The following is a 19,020-nucleotide window of genomic DNA, read 5'->3' on the forward strand; positions in this document are numbered from 1 at the left end:
CTGATGAAGTTTTATAAATTTCTCTAAATAAATCAATGATTGAAATGATAAAATAATGGCATTTCAACAAAGTATTAAATAGGCTGTGTACATCATAAGTTAACAGTTTTTAGTCTCATTGAGCTTAATTATATCTCCATGATTTGGTAGACTGTGTTTGTATCTGTGCATTTGTGTTTGAACAGCAATTAACATTAATAAAATATAATATAAATACTATTGAAAGTTTTTAATGTAAATTATTTAATTAAGATAATTTACATTGTCAGATCTCACTCTGAATACCTTTAACTCGATTTCACATTAAAAGTCAGTTTGGTAAAAGACCTTAAACAAACAATACATTATTAATAGGACACATTATAACAATATTTAATATAAAAAACTCATGACAATCCTACGAAAGCCCATTAATGCCATTTTAAGTATATGTTTTTCGAACGTAATCCGTTCTAACGAATTAATAATTTGTTTGAACGGATTAATAATCTGTTCAAATGAATTAGTAATCCGTTCAAACGAATTGCAACATATACAACAAGTGCTATTTAAAGTATATGTTGTAATTCGTTTGAACGGATTACTAATCCGTTCAAACGAATTACTAATTTGTTTAAACAGATTAATAGTCTGTTCAAACGAATTAGGAATCCGTTCAAACGGATATAGTAATTTGTTTAAACGGATTACTAATTTGTTCAAACGAATTACTAATTCGTTCAAACGAATTAGTAATCCGTTTAAACAAATTAGTAATTTGTTTAATTTGTTTAAACGGGTTACTAATCTATTTAAACGAATTACTAGTTCGTTCGAACAGATTACTAATCCGTTTGAACAGATTATTAATCTGTTTAAACATATACTTTAAATGGCACTTGTTGTATATGTTTCAATTCGTTTGAACGGATTACTAATTCATTTGAACAGATTATTAATCCGTTCAAACGAATTACTAATTCGTTAGAACGGATTACGTTCGAAAAACATATACTTAAAATGGCATTAATGTGCTTTCGTACAATCCAGCATTCGAGAACAGAAATATTATTGAAAAAGTGATGGTTATATGATAATGTTTTGTTACTATTGTATAAGTTTTTATGGAATGAAACTATGTTATGGAATGAATCTACAATTAAGGCCTAGCATTATTCGCTGTTTAAACACTGTATTCATTTTGGATAGGTATACAGATTAAGGTGTATGTATACATTCAGATGCCGTATAAAAGTAAATCCCAGTATTTATAACATTTTTAAAGGAATTTTTAAGCAATATATTTAAACAAATATTTTTTTCAGTTTTATTCAGAAATATATGATTAATGTTCTGAATTCACTTTTGTGAGCAAAAAAATAATATCATGAGTTTTGGTTTTGAGTTTTTGTATTCTTGTTTATGTAACCATGCACACATCAGTAGGCCTAATTTCTGGTTGGATGGTGACCAAAAACGTGAGCTATAGCCGGAAAAAATAACCTAGTTTAGTTCTTTTAAGCCTACCCCAGTTTGATGAATCTTCATGTATCGGTCGTCGATCTAAAATTATCCGAAAGCCATTCTTATTGTTGATTAGAGTTTACTGTTTTGTTTACAACACCTGACTGAGCGTTTGTCGAAATAATGCGCCATCTATTTACCGAGGAATTTGAAGCTTCTAATACAGATTGGAATGTTCCATTCATCGCAAATCAATACATTTGTATAAACGTATATTAAATATATCAAAATATGTATTCATATGTCTTCAACATTATGATGCTGCACTCGAGCTGTTCGAACGGTTTTCAGCTACTAAAAACAATTATCGTAGGAGGAAATGCGGGTATTTTTCAAAATGGACATCCATTAGACAGTGTATACCACGATCAGAAAACACCCCTATTTGGGGCAAATCGTTCAACCTAAATTCGTTATAATTGTAAATAACTAATTATCGAAGTCAATTCAATTAGTAAACAGGGTTACATCAGGTGGTTAAAATCAGTTCCGAAAGTACATTTTTATACTATCGAGTAAAACATTCTAGAAATAAAGCGCGATTTACCGAATGTTGCCCTTACTTAAATTGATATATAGATTACCAACTACTTAAAATTACCTGTCGAAAGAAAGCGAACTTTTCGTAGTCCGATTGTGATGAAATTAAAACAGAATTGTTCAGCAATATATTGTTGTTGTCAATTAATCATCAACGCAGACATGTCAACAGAACAATCAGACTGCGCGTACGATTTCTACATGGCTACGTTTTGTTCTCAAAAAATGTAACAGTTGATTCACAGCGTTATAGAGGGCCGCGATTAGAGACACGGAGTTCAAAGAGCTTTGTTTGATTGTCAGCAGTGCTTTAGTATTTGGAAAATGGTTTGATGTCACCGTCGATGCATTTCCTTCTATGCTCAGACTGTTTAAAACTTAGTGTGACAGACAGTTATAGTCCGGTCATGTAGCAACATTAATTGGTATACCTAAAAAATTACAACAGAATTTATTTTTGTGGTAAATATCTCTAAAGACCTAAATGGAGAAAAAATGTAGTTGAAGAAATTAGGCTAATGTCAATAAAACCAAAATGGCCGCTATATACAGTATTTTTCTATATATCAGGTATAGTCAAGGCATTCTAGAATTTAAAGTCAAACAAATTGCAAACAAAGCTTTTATTTTTTTTAAATGAACACACATGATGTGGAGATGAAATTCCACAAATCACACGTCGTTCACACCTTGGGCCGGGAACAAATTAGCTGAAATATGCAAATAAAGGGTAAAAATATAGAGTATCCATAGAACGCCAACCGCTAGTTGTAGAGAGTTAATGTTTTTCTAAATTGTTCAGAATATACATGTTTATATTCTTTCTTATGGAACTTTTTGTCCAAAAATGACCGAAAATGCTGTATTTGACTACTGACCTTATTTTTAAAGGATTATAGGTAATTTATCAGGATTTACATATCTCCATAACTAATATAGGTAGAAACTTCATTTTATTCTATATACTTTCACATATGATGAAGGGATTGAATTCCACAAATCATACCTCGGTCACACCTTTGGATCATGCAAATTAGCTGAAATATGCAAATTAATGATTAAAATATAGGGTATAAGCTACCCATAGAAAGCCAACCGCTAGTTGTAGAGAGTTATTTTTTTTCCAAATTGTTCTTATGGAACATTTTGTCCAACAAATGACCATAAGTGCCGTCTTTTACCTTATTTTCAAAGAATTTTACGTATCACCATAACTACTCTAGTAGTACTTTCACATATGTAGAATATATGGAATTCCACAAATTGGAAACATATGCAACAAACACACACACGCGATCGACCACACAACCTCTCACCATTCTGGCGGAGCTAGTTAGCTGAAATATGCAAATCAACTGAAATATGCATATTAAAGGGTAACTGGTTATCATCTCATTTACAGAACCTGGATTCTTCATTATACTATAGTTCGCCTGTCAAATGACTCATAATACATACAGGAAGATTAATATGGCCAGTGTGCAGAGTAACCAGTTTTATTTTCAGACTAATGTTTTTGTCTCTCTAAATAATGTTTAGCTCTGCGACAGCAATGGTTGGTTATGGTGCTCTTTCAATTACTTCTGTTCTTGAGCCCTCTTCTTTGATGGTCGAACCAAGATATATGAACTTATTCAATGTCTCAAGCTCATGCCCAGTGACTTCGATCTTGATTGAGATTGGCCTGTAGCTATTGGTCATGATCTTTGCTTTTTCGGAACTGATATCTATGCCATACCTGGAAATATTACTGTCCAGGTTCATCGTCAGGGCAAGTTCCTCTTCACTGCAGTCTACTATATTGATGTAATCTGCACAATGGAACTGACATTACCTCCGAAAATGGTGTACCCTGGTGTTTTGGAAGAGCATCATTCATAATGCGTTCGAAAAAGATATTAAAGAGTGTAGGCGAAAGTAAACAGCCTTGGGGTAAATTGATGTATGAAACCATTCGTCAACATATTCTTGAACCACTACATATTGGTGACCTTGGCATAACTGCTAGATGGGGTGGATCCGCTTGAGTCTCTTGTTATATTGTTCATTGTTGCCCATAGTGCCTCATGCCAAACTCTGTCGAAGGCTTTTTTTTCATCTACAAAAGACTTCTACTGCAGTCAGCAAGTGCAATAGGTAAAAAAAGTAAACTTAGTTGGAAGTATGCCTGAACTCAAAGAAGGAGCTGCTTTGGGCTTACTCATCGTGCCAACACATCAATTACTCCAGAGGTAGTTTGGACAACAATGTCAACACAAAGGTGTCAACTTGAATCCGAAAGAATGGGGATATGTTCAAGCTAAGGATCATCTTTAACCCCTCCTAGCAGATTTACCATCAGCTCCAAATTCTCTTCTAAAGGTTATTCTATACTACAATCTTGCTAGGGTGAAATGCCGGGTAGAAAACTCCATTCAAGCACGAAAATATTTGGACATATGCTGTTTAAATGTACGGTCAGTTAAGAGAAAAACGTTAGCTATCAATGACTATTTTATCTAATTATATATTCTATTTTTTCATTTACTGAGACATGGTTTGGAACGTCTATGATAAAGTATTGATTGTTGAATTAGTCCCACCGGGATATTATTGTCAGCAGGAACCAAGGCCTGATGATCGACATGGTGGTAGAGTAGCCTTAGTTTGTAAAACATCTATCAAGATAAAAATATTCTAGCAAACATAAGCAGTTTGCCCAGTTTGAATACTTGGACTGTGAGGTTGAAACCAATGGTATTGTCTTGCGTCTTGTAGTGGTGTATCGGCCTTCTCCTTCTTCTACAAATGGTCTGCATATTAGCGATTTAATGGTCAACATTTCTTTCATCTTGTATAACAATTACTCAGGATATTTTGATTGTGGTAGCCCTTAATTTTCATCTGGATGTCTCCACCGATTGTAATTCACGGCGTTTTACCAACATGCTTGAGTCCTAAGGTTTATGCCAGCTTGTTCGGGAACCGACCCATATCCATGGCCATATACTTGATGTCGTAATTGTTGGTGATACAAGCAATATAATATCAAACATCTCAGTCATCGACCCAGAACTCTCAGACAATTACGGTGAAATGACATGCGATAATCTTGCTGTACGTTTTACTACTGCTATTGTAAAACCTAGTCCAACTTATAAGAAGGTAGTATACAGAAAGAAAGCTCCGTACAACTGAGGAATTATTGTCAATTTACAACATTGGCCTAAGGTCATTGGTAGATAAATATGCACCTCTATGTTCAAAGATTGTGGTACAAAGGCCCAACTGTCCCTGGTACACATATCAGCTTCACGAAGCTAAGCATCTTCGTCGTAAGTATGATAGAAAATGGCGTAAGACCAAGTAAACCGTAGACCATCAATGTTATCGATCCCAATGCTCTGTTGTTAATCGACTACTTCATCAATCAAGGGTTAAGTATCATTCGGAAAAAAATGTTTATTGTGGACGTGATCACAAGAAGTTGTTTAAACTCTCGAGAGACTTTTTTGGTGAGACTGATGACCCAACTCGGCCTATAATCACATAGATGATTTGTCCAACGATTTTAATGTATTCTTTAGTTCTAAAATTTACAAAATTCGACTCGATATTCAAAGAAGTTGCTCTACTACTAATAGGGCCCTCATTCACATGAGCCTTAATTTGACAGTAACCCATTAGTCCGCAATAATCTTAGTTTTAGTTTAAGTTTTGTTTAAGTTGTTTTAAAATTATGTTTAAATATGCCGTAGGGCCCCTCGGAAGAGCAGTTTTATTTTATTACTGAGGGGGCTACCCTACTGAAAGGAAACGAAATAAAATAAAATAAAAATTAAAAAAAACTTAAAGACAAAATCATGTGAACTTGACCCTATACCAACATGGCTTGTGAAGGAGTGTATTGATGAACTAATTCCGATCATTACTGCTATTATAAATTCTTTGCTGCTTCATGCTTGTGTACTACCTAATGATTTTTTTGCTTGATCTTTCGGCCGCGTTCGACACGATTGCCCACAAAGCGTTACTTCAGCGGCTGCACAATCAATTTGGAATACACGGTAATGCTAATGCATGGATTCTTCTTATTTGAGTGATCGTTATTAATCGGTTTCAATAAATGGCTCGCGCTCGAACCCACTGCATCCCTTGCACCAAAACTTTATTCTATGTATACTAAACCCTTGGGCGAAATCATTCGTCGACATGGATTGGGGTATCATGTATATGCCGATGACACTCAAATGTACGTTTCCTTTTGTCCTACCGATGACACAGACATACGCTTTGCCTCTGCTAACATGGAATTGTTGTTAAAATGTGGATGATGGTAAATATGCTGAAACTAAATGATGACAAAATTGAAATCGTTTTGTTTTCTCCATGTCATAAGAAATATAAATCAAACAGAATTTTGAGCTAACTATTGAATTGAATCTACACCAAATGCGAACAATCTGGGTGTTATTTTTGATGAGCACTTAAATATGGAAACGCACGTGCACTATGGTAACGATCAGTGAACTTATTTATTTTTTATTTATTTTCTTATGCTGTAATGCTTTATAATGTTTAAAAATTAAAATGATAGTAAATATACAGTATAAATAGTACTTTTAATCTTTTTTATAACAATGGTATTTTAAGAAATCTATTTTTTGTACTTTCAAATGTTGAAATTTATAAACTGTATTTTAAATTTTAACGATCTATATAATAATGGTATTTTTAAAAGGTGACAAAATGCTTATTATAATTTTATCTAATTTGTCATACGTTTTAATGTTGTATTTTTGATGTTTTAATATATAAGTGTAATGGAGTATAAATAGTAATAATAAGCCAAATTTTTAATAATGGACCTGAATTTAAATTTTAACCTTTTTAAATAGATTTATTTTAAATTGTATCCATACTTTTATATATCTATGTAACTTTTTGTCTGTTTTTTTTATGTATCTATGTAAAGCTCCTTTGAGCATGTTTTTTCATGAAAATGGCGCTATATAAATGTAGTATATTATTTTTGGTATGCCTAACTAGTTCATACATAAAGCTGGTCTGATTTTCACTGAAATGCATTTTTTTCTAATAAATCAGGTTTAAGAACTATACATCTTTCTCAAACTTTGAGAAAAATGGCAGCCATTTTGAACTATATTTACCATCTTGAATTTTTAAAAGTTGAACAATTAATTTTTATTTTCTTCAATGATAGTTTCTTGCAAAATATAATTATGTTCTAATGACTGTGGTTGAACACATTATTTGCCAAAATCGGATGCTTTAATACTGATGTTTGGGTAAAATTGAGAGAAAACAGCCATTTTAGTTATAATGTAATTTAGCAATTTGTCTTCATCTCGCTTTTTTCTCCATTTTTTATATGTTGTTCAGATTGGTCTTAGGAAGTACCTACAACAAAAATAAATTCTGTTGTAATTTTGTCTAGGTCAAACCGTAGTTTGACCGGACTATTATTACAAAGTGCGACAGCTGGATTACTACAAAGTGTGACGATTATTACAAAGTGCGGCAGTACAAACGGGGTTTACAGAGTAATTAGATGCGATGTGTTTTTTCAAGACAGTACTTATCAGGAATTGACCGTTATTATTTTTATGTCCTTGTGTCACAGTCAAAAGTGACGGATATGTAAAGTTAAACGCAAAGGGTAATTTGCATAGAACTAGTCAGGTGTATTACCGTATAAAAGAATTGCGGAGGAATGTAGTCATGTTTATAGCTATGAATATGTACGAACACAAAACACTGAGTTCTAGATTATTAAACAATTGTGGGTAGGGTTTGATCAATTTAAGCCATTACTTTACAAATAACATTATCATGAAATCAGAAAAATACTAATTTTGTGACATCAGTATAACAAAAAAAGTATTCTCCAAATTTTGCCTTTTATCCATTCACACAAGGTCCATAGAATACATATAATCAAGAACAACACAATTCAAGTGTTACCATAGACGTTGTGAAGCTCCAAACTTTGGCCAAAATTGGATTTTTTAGCAAAAGTAAAAAAACCCCTATTGAAAATAAATGGTACGGTACATTACCATGCCCGACCAACAATTTTTTGCTTTCAGTTTGTTTATAAGTCTTTCATCATCTTGTGTTAAAAATTAAATTAAATTTCAACAATCCGTGTAAGAGTTATTGAAATCAACATTTACCTTATTTGACAGTGAAATAATAGGAAAAATTACAAGAAAATGCTGTAATTTTTTTAATGGCCGTTACTATGGCAACAAGATACAGATATCAAAAATTTTATCTGTACATGTTTCAACCAAACCTCCTTCATTGTGCAAATTTTAAAGAAAATCTATTTTTGACTTGGCCACCTAAAGGTCGATATTTATAGACAACTGCTCTTAAGATGATGTATTGTTACGTATACATTTATTTTGCTTGTATAATATTCATTTTTGTATGTTTCTTTGCCTGAAATGTAAACACTTCATCCGGTAGTGCTAAGTAGTCTGAATGTAAATTATAATACATTGGTGTTTCCGTTTCAACAAGCAGTTACGACTGAATACGTATCCAGGCTCCAAATTTTGACTGCTAAATTCTTACTAGTGGTTTCTGTTTTCCATTACTGGGAGGGATTACGTTTTTAAAATAAATGTTCTACCAAATCAATGGATATCTCGATTCATATCCTTTTATTGTATCATTTGCATCAAATCAATAGTGTTGCTCTGTACGGCAAAAAACAATAAAATAAAAACACGACACACGCTAACATTCAGTGCTATAAAGGCAGATAGTAAACCCTATTACGAGAGGTTATGGACCTCTTTCTTGAACAGTTGTGCATGGGATGTGTTGGTCTTTGCACAATTGAATGTGTTTTCTTAGTAAAATCTGCAATTATTTAGATTGAGATCTGCTCAATTCTAAGTATACGTGAAGCATAATTAACAATATGTTTGAGTTCCAACTTGTCCTTGTAGGGTCCTGGTAAACTATAAAAAATGCTGGAAAAAATGAGAAAATGAGTCTATACGCAAAAAAAAATGTTGAGCTCTTTTGATAGCCTAGTGATTTATTTACAATCTCGTCTTCAGAGTGGGTACCGTATTTCATACTGTACGTGATTTTACGTTATAAAATGTGGTCATTATTTCGAGTGTTTCACCTGCTTTGATAGAGACAGTACTGTAATGAGTTGAAAATGATTTGTCGTTGTTTATTAGTAAACACATAGTGTACCGCAAACCAAACTAATGTATGTGTGCACATAATAGTAATAGTAGGTAACATTTGTAATTGAGAGCGTTTTAAAAAAACTCCTAAAAACGTACAGAATCATAATTATAATGTAGTGCATTTGGAATTTTGACGTAATGATAAACATTCTTCTAACAGAGTTCAACTTAGATTTTTTTTCTCGGGTTACTCGTATTTTGATTCAAAATTCAAAATGAGAAAAATGAAATGAATGAAAATAAATGAACACATTAGCAAACTGATCACACAACATTCTATTCGAACTAGTGGCAAGTAGCGGTCAGGCTTTGTTATTCAATAGAGTGTTAACTGTACGGTTTAGAATATTCAGAAACTAATCAATTAATACAAAAAATGTTTTATTTTATTATCAAGAATACTAATATTTTATTAACTACTTTGTTCTGATTACCACATTTGTTCTGATGGCTATATTATCTTCCTTCGATGTCCGCCGCTCTTTCCAATCGACGCTGTTCTCTTCGAGCTTCCTAAATCTCATCATTAAACCACTATAAATGTTTGCTATGTTTCGCGAACGCATCTTTTGAGGGGAAAAATGCGTATTCAAAACCCTTGATTTAACTGTGTTGTAGACATTAACAGTTCTTCGTCGTATGCAAAAGGAGTGTTGTTAGTCGCGTGCGTGTACCGCGACTCTACAGCTCACTATGTCGGTCGGTTGGTCGGTAAACACTAACTTGAGCACGCGACTGCAGCCATGAATATGGCCTTGTTTTTTTTTCAAATCTGACTCAGATCAATTATTTTAAACTTCCGTAATTATTAACGATCTTTCGCTCTGGCTGGGGGTTTCACTGGTCCATACAACAATGGATCAAATGATTGTCGGATCCATACGTATTGGGTAGCACATGGCAATCAATTAATTTATGATCACCCGGACAATCCGACAGATAAAGTGATCAAGGATGTGACCTAGTTAATGATGACTAGTCACAAATTGCTGCAAACCATTCTTACAGATTGATGAAAGGTATGTATCACATTTTTACCGAGAAGTATGACTTTCAAGGCAAATCATCAAATTCCTCAAGAAACTGTGAGGTCTTGAAGCCATTCTATTCATATGCGGATACATTTTGACATTCAGTTACACAAGAATCCTCAAAAGTAGTTTACGTTACCCGTTGGAGATATAAAAACATTAATTTGACTTTTTTTTGAAAATAATATCGACAGTAGAGAAATTTAAAAATGAATACCCTAATGGTGTACTTTCGCCTATAACAACATGATCATCCTCACTTAACAATGATTCAGTACGGTAATAACTGGTATATCTATATCATTTTCAAGAACAATTCAACAATTGTAAATGTTGTATTACACACATACTGTGCATTCCACATATTATATATGGTATTCTGTGTCAGGGTATTATTATAATTAATTATTATTTATTATAATTAATAATTAATCGCATATTACAGATACTCTTAAAGAATTACATTGGCTTCCGGTTCAGCACCGCATTGTCTATAAAATATAGTTAATTATTAGTTTACACGTGTATAACTTAGATTCGTTAAAACAATTATTAAAAACTCATCTTTTTGCCCAGGCTTATACATAGTCATAATTCTTTCCATTTTAAATTCAACATTTTCACTTTCAATAAATTATAATTCTGTAATATCATGTGCATAATGTTGTGTTTTACAATTGTGATCATTGTATCTCGTATATCTTGTCCTAGAATTCACTGGAATACGATTGAGCTTCATCGGAAATCAAACTGGAAATTATCAGTTTTACTAAAATATAATATAGTGTCGCTGTGTTATCAAAGAAAGTATAGAATAATAAAATCACATTATGTGTTCGATTCTCTGAACACAAATATACCACTTGAAATACCATGATTTATGTAATTCGTTTTTCTCAATGTATGGTTCTTTCAAATGTGCTTACTATATGTTTTCAATCTTTTCTGAAAATTGATTTTACCACATTCAATTACCTGTTGTAGATACAAACAAGCCAAACACCAGAATATCCATCATTACTAACAGGTAAGTTATCAGGGAGAGTTATGGCTTCAGGTTGATGTAATTACTTTTCCATCACATTGAACCCGTACGTTCTATCACATAATATTAAGATTACACACCTGTTCATGTGCGCCATATTATTGCTCATATATTTTATACCAAAAATAATTTTGCACGGTTAATGTATTGATTCAACATTACTTTGTTTACCAATTGGGGTTGCATATTCATGTGAAGTAATAATTATATAAGTTCAACAATCATAACACCAAATCTTCAGATGTCTCTCTGTATGCAATATTCTGCCCTTAGCATAAACTGCATTGTCAACTTGGTTCTTGATTCAGCTCAACCAATTGGGTGCAGTGGAATCTGATAAACTGCTGTAACATCAACATGGGCTGATTTTGAACCATAACACTGGAGTAATTATATTCCTCACTAAAGATGCCCTGGTTTCTTTATAACCTAAAGTCCCCGACTGGGGAATATGCGAGCGAAGTGAGCATCACTTGGCTGGGGCCAGGGAACCCTGTGTGGGTCCAGGGAAGACGAAGGCCCCGAAATCAACACGTTCTAGCGTAATTTGAGACCCTTTAACCACATTCAGAGGAGGAAACTTTGTAATTTGTTATGGTAGATGTAAATAAAAGAGAGAGAATAAATGAGATCCGATGATATGCGTAAACTGTGTTTAAATAAATTCTTTCAATTTTAAAAATGAAGTGACCTTTAAAGTTCAGTATAATACCTATCAGTTAAATGTTAGCATAGAAAATATACGAACCGTGAACGTAAGACTTGCCCACGGGCCAAGAGGTATTCTATTATTATTCAACGTTCTCATGTTTTAAAATCGCTAATCGCGTGACCCTTTGCAACTTTTTGTTGTTTAGGATGTTCCAGCATGCGCGATGCTACATTCTAGGCGTTGGTGTAGTAAACAACCCAATGAAAGTGGCAGTGGGTAGACTTGTAAAATGATAGTTGCGAATGAATTGCCGTTTCTTACAAGGGAGCATACCTCCTCTCGTAACTACGCATTTTAGTCCATGGATGTGTATAGCATGGCCCCCGGATGTCGACGCGTAAGTTGAGCCAACTTCCAAATATAGAGTTACTGTATAAATGTTTCGTACAAATCGACACCGCCAGACAAGTGCGTCCAATCACAAGCAAGGATTCAGATTTTGGTCGCAGATATCGACGCGTAAACCGCAATGAAAATGAGTTCGTGAATTAGACGTTTTACTATTGGTTACTAGAAATTAGTTTGATAAAATAAATTCTACAATATTAGTAGGCCTAATAATACTTTTCCTCAGACATTATGGGGACGGCACCTCTGCTGCACACGTGCCGGTTTATGAGTGAGAATCAATAAGGCATTTAATTAAAATGCAGGCCGTCTTAAAATTACGTGAAATGTTTCGATAAATATATTCTCATCATCAGAACTGTAATCAAAGCCTAGAGTACTTTTTAAGATTGATTTGAGTATTTTACTTTATATTTGTTTGAAACATGATTGTTTTGATGTTTATGTACGGGTAATACGTACGTGCCTTGAACAGGCTGTATTACAGTACTACTTTTATTTAAACCATTTCTCATTTGTATAGAGAACTTGAAAGGAAACACTTTTACAGAAGATACAACATTATTTCATTATAATTATAAAATAAAGACCGTCTTAACATTACGTGACATGTTTCGATAAATATATTCTCATCAGAACTGTAATCAAAGCCGAGAGTATTTGTATACGTACTACACAGTTGCGTTTAAATGAGTCAATAATTATCATGCGAATAAATTTATCGAGACGTAATTTTAAGACGGTCTGTATTTTCATTAAATGCCTTATGATATTATTGATTCTCACTCGTAATTTTGGTGGTATTAATATGTTTATGTAATTTATACACAGTGAAAGAGCTTATTTTAGTATCCTATAATAATACATTTTTCTATATAATTTAAAGAGAAGATGGAATTTAAAATCAGTTACAAAAGCCGACGATACGAGAGAATTACATGTTTTAAAAAACAACCACTTGTTATTTTAAAAAAACATTGCAAATCATCAAGGTCCGATGGCATGCGTGACAGGCGAAACAACGCAACAAAAATGTTGGATAAAAACGAAAATGGCATGTTTTGTTTTACTGTAGGCCTATCCAGTAGGCCTGCAATGAAACGTGTAGTACATTTAATCTAAACACAACCTAGATCGTGAACATAATTCGTAGGCTTTTGCTGTAGCGTACGTACACAGTACACGACGTAGGCATTTTGGTCCCTGGATGGAACATTCTGTATTACGCGTAAACCGTGTATTCAACGATGTCACTGGATCAGTAACTCAATAATAATAATAATAATAATAATAATTTCTTCAATTTTCCAATTCATCATGTGTTTACTTACTTACTTTAATTGTACTGATTGGAATAAGTAATCAGTATTATAATGCTTGCCTTCTAATCAATGTTAGTTACATTGAAAACCTCATCCAAAGGATGCGATGTAAATCCACTCAACAATTTGTTGAATGGCAAGAGGAGTCATGGGTCGGCGAATTCACTTGTTATTGTTTGTCTTCTTTTAAAAAATATTTTGATGACGAAGTAACAGTTACTGTATAGTCAGAGTGACACTAGTTATAAGTATTATTGTTTCAGATTTGTAATAATTACGTCAAGTATAGCCTCTTCTCTAGTAGGTATGTCAACCACTTTACTTAGCTTTTGGGCATGGCAATGTGCCCTGGTATATGCACGGTTAAATCGCCTATGACACTAACGCAATCATAAAACAACTATATTCTACATGAGGAAATGACAATGTACTTGCTTAGTATATATACCAATGTCTTCATGTAACTGCTGTTTTCAGTATGCTGCTATTTACGTACATGAACACCTTCCCCGTGATTATGTTTACGATAATATGTAAAATGTATGTTAAACTATACATTGCGTCATCAGATATGTTATCTATCGGGCTGATAGTTATATAGTAAAAACAAATAATACTATAATATAAAAAGTACATAATGAAAAAAGAATACACGGATAACCTCATTTCGTTAACGTCTGAACTATACTAATATTTAAATCAATTAAAGCTCATCAGTCACACATAATAGTGATTTCGGATTTGACAAAAACTGTTTCGCAAATCAACTGATTACATACCGATTATCAGGAATCTTAAATAAACAATTGTAGGAAGACTTACTGTGAGTTTTTTGCATTTGAATTATAATGTATGAGGTTAATTATGCCTATTTCAAATAACTGTTTAGCCGATTTTGTTTCTCAGTCTCACTCTGCAATCGCGAAATTTTCTTTTAATTCTAAGCTCACATAAACGGGCAATGAAATCGTTAATAAAAAACATAAGTTTATACAGTATATTTATATTAGTTATTTATTTATTTTTTTCTCGCTTTACTTGGCTTCATCGTATCAAAAGGCCTATTCGTGGATACTATTTAAAAAATACAAACAAAGGGTTACTAGCGATGGTTTCCCTGTATAGCTTAATGTCTGTTTCTATCAAAACTATCAGATCAACCGGCGGAAGCTTTTCTTTAAATAATGTTGCTGATGACTGCTGATGACTTCTGACGTTAATGCGTCGGTCGTAAATTGGAATATTTTAATTTTTTTTTTAAAAAGAGGCGTATAAAAATCAATTTGCATGATTGATTTCTGTAATATAAATTATGCATGTAAAAGCGTTGTTTCCTGTTTTCATTGTTGAGGCCGACAGATCGAACATGTTATACAGGCCATGATTGTTATTATACAAGTATGATATGAAAATAACTATTGTTGTTATGTTGTACCATGTTGTTTTGAAGTATAATAATATATTATATTAAATTTTATACTTATATGGATTTTATAAACACACTTTAGCTTCAATTATGTCAACAAACGACCAAATAATCCTAGGCCTAGCAAGGCTAAAACGCCTAGGCTAGGCCTAGCCTAATACTAACAGGCCTATAGCTAGACCTAGGCCTAGTACTAGCTTGGCTGAAAGGTAAAATTTCGACAGACAATTTGAACTTATCTAGGCTAATTATGGTTTTTCCAACGATTCCACATCTTGTAGAGATGTTCCCATTAATTAATAAAAATCTTACACACGATCTAAAGCTAATTTAAATGCCTTTTTGATCTAAATTAGTACATATATCTCTCCAGAAAAACTAGTCATCATAGCATTAAAATCGCCGCGAAAATAAGTGGCGCTGTTGCATTTCAAAAGCAATAGTATAAAACAATATATTATTTTTCCAAACGCGAAAATATTTGTTTTTTCGTACACGGAAAAAAGTACCATTAAACAATCGTTTAAAAGTGCGTACTATTGCACGCCATGTGACCACATTCGTCCTATCAAATGACAGGAATTTATTTAGGTGTTATATAATACCGGTAGCCGGTTTAAATTTGAAAATTAAACCATTGTTTTAATCACACTGAACTATACAGCACCCCTTAATAATGTTTGTAAAACTTACATTGTCTGTAAGATCCAAATTAGCACCTGCCTTGATCAAAATAGTACAAGCATCTGTGTGGCCATTACTTGCAGCAGCACACAAAGGTGTCCATCCTTCCTGAAATATTACAAACATTATGTTATAGTATTTTTCACTTCACAACACACTATCTAATATTGCACTAAAATCAATTAGTTGTGATCATGTATAATACTAATTCCATTAAATAATATAATTTATATATACTACACTGTTAAATTAAACAAAGTTTATTAATATTAATGCATTACATACGTATTTGCTTGCATGATATTCTTATGGATGATACAGTACGTTTAAACACCTAATAACTGTAGCATTTATACTTTATAAACTGTTACCAATTGTGTAAAATATGGTGGTTCTTTCTTTTTTTTTATTTAACCTTTAGTTTTTCAGACACCACCTATTGACAGTAGCAGAATCGAGTGTTTATTTCAAGCTCACATAAACCGGCAATGAAATCCTCGTTATTAACAAAAAAAAAATTATTTATGCTTATACACTACAGTATATTTAAATTATCTACTTATTAATTTATTTATATTATATTGTTTTCTCTGTTGACTTGGTTAGATAAAACATGCTACTGAGAAACTGTAAACATTCTAGTTGAAATTCTTTCTGTTAAGTATACCCACAGATTGCACTATTTTCTGTATACTTAAATAGGTACTCTTTCCGTACATGTGTACATGTGAAAATATTTCACTTCAAACATTTTCCAAAATAGTGGTACACAACAATGAAAAAAAGTGTGTTCTTGTCACTAGAACCATTCTTGGGACTGAGTTGAACTTCGACAATGCCGGTCAGATGTAAAAACAAGTTACAAAGAATAAATTAGCAATTGTCACTGCGTACTCATCCATCAAACTAGCCGCCATCGGGCAAATACTCAATTCACAGTCATTCAGATTTTTAAAAAAATGCACTTATCTATTTACGTCACCCTGCATAGTAGGTATTAACAATTATTAGAACTCTAGTAATTGTCCTTTTCCGATATCTATTTTCGACTCAATGTATTTCATTTCTTTTATGAATATGAACAGTTTGTCTTAAATGAAAGATAAATTTAATTTGAAGTGCGTGTTTATTGGAATTAACAATTGTCTGTAGTTTTAGTATTAATTTGTTTAGAATTAATCTTATGAGGGTTAGTTTTATAGGAACAATAGTACTTTTTTTATGTTTTGGCAATTAGTGCAATTAAAGCGTAATTAATTCAGCAATCGTCATATTCCATTTGGAATACTACGTCCTGTAAAATGACTAGAATGTTCTCATGGTTGTATTGCGGCGCCTTTTTTAAAAGCTTTTTATGATGGTCACAAAATACCAAGACACATTAAAGGAACGCTCGTCGTCAGATATATGTAATGAGAAATATACAAACAATGATGTTGTTGTGATGTCGTGGGTGGGTGTTAGGTGTGGCGGCGTTCATTCGGGGAGGCATTGTTGGTAACGTTTTATAATAAAATAAATTCCCCTAGATATGAACAAGTACAACACCGTATTTGATATTATCAAGAAGTGATAACAGTAAACAATTGTATGAAAATACTTGGTAAATAAATAGATATAGCAGTCAATGAATTATTCAACAAATACAATTGTGTTTGTGTTATAATACAATATTGTGTGTATAAATATATGTTGCGGGGCGTTTATTAGAGGGTGGATGTTGCATATTACAAATATGTGTTATGGGGTAGACGGCGTTTATTCAAATAAATTCGGTAGGCCTAATTGGTATATAATCAATACATTATTTAGTTTAAATCAAACACCAAATAATGAAAAGTGAGCTGTTTCGGCATAAGGAAAACGTTTTAAACGGCTTGCAACATGGGCCAAAGCACCCCGGGTCTCAATGACGATACAGTACATGTACCAGAACGTACCAGTTCCAGAAACGGATGAAACACGAATTTAATTAAGTATGAAAGCAAAAATAACAACGGACAATGATTAAAAGTTTCCCAAAAAATTGGTGAATTAAACTAAAATTTGAACTCAATCATCACCGTGATTAGTTCGGGATATCCGCGTTAACTCACACAGTGTAACAAACATCTTAAAATACGCACATACTCTATGACCTGACAAAAGAAACTATTCATAGTGCTGAATTATGTATATTTTTACAGTATTAAGTGCGAATAACCAATCAAGTTAATAGTGTATGTTGTTTTCTTCGCAAAAAATCCAATGTATTGTATGTGATATTTTTCTTGATAGTATAATATTCAATTTGTTGGTGGATATGATGCATTCTGAAAGTCCTTTAAAGGTTTTGTTAAAAGAAACATCAACTACGATTTAATTTTAAACAATGTTAAAATATGTTTTGGTATCGGAAAATTTCATAGTTTCGATGCATTTAATGTACAAATTTTGAGAGCTAAAAGGTGTATATTCAACTGTAACATTTCAGAGGACCCACACATTTAAAGTCATTGTTAAAAGAAATATTGAAATAGAAAAATATATTGCTTTTGAAAATTATAATATGCATGCATATAACCTAAAATGGAAAAAATTAGGAGTATAGTCTGCCTTTTAACTACTCATGATATGTATACATTTTTGCTTGATTGGTTTTGTATCTTGCGAAAATGCGAAGGTTTGGACAGTTTTCTCACCAAGTGCGCGCGACAGGTATTACAAAGTGTTATTTGACGATTATTACAAAGTGCGACAGGGAGTTTACAGATAGTTATTATAATTATATGCGATGTTTTTTTTCCAAGACAGTTTGTCAGGAATCGACTCTATTTTTGTCCTTTCTTGAGTTTCGGGATCATTAATTTGATGAGATTTGGCTTGGAGGTATCCAAGTCCATCTTTGGTTGATCTGACTTCTCAATGTCAAGATTAACCTTGATGGGGCAGCGTTGTTTCGAATCATGGTGCAGTTTTCGACAATACAGTTATCCTCACTACAAAGTAGACCTGAGTTGTTTCATTTAGGTATTTTATTACCGATACGTCCTTTAAATTGTAAAATTAGCACTTTGTTTTAATCACACTGAATTATATAGCACATATTAGTATTAATGTTTGTAACACTTACATTTTCCTGAAGTTCAAAATTAGCTCCAGCCTTGATCAAAATAGTGCAAACATCTGTCTGGCCGTTTATTGCAGCCACAT

At 32.8% G+C, this 19,020-nt stretch overlaps 1 protein-coding gene across 1 annotated transcript in view; it reads right to left on the minus strand.

Annotated features, from left to right (window-relative positions):
• LOC144843358 (uncharacterized) overlaps window positions 1-19,020 on the minus strand; it is an 851,823-nt gene that overhangs the window by 403,312 nt on the left and 429,491 nt on the right. Inside the window, exon 4 of the mRNA XM_078700149.1 lies at window positions 15,838-15,936. Coding sequence (XP_078556275.1) covers window positions 15,838-15,936 — 99 coding nt within the window. The remainder of the gene's footprint in view (window positions 1-15,837; window positions 15,937-19,020) is intronic.

Source organism: Antedon bifida, chromosome 5 (assembly GCF_963402885.1).
Source record: "Antedon bifida chromosome 5, ecAntBifi1.1, whole genome shotgun sequence".
Classification (NCBI taxonomy): Eukaryota; Metazoa; Echinodermata; class Crinoidea; order Comatulida; family Antedonidae; genus Antedon; species Antedon bifida.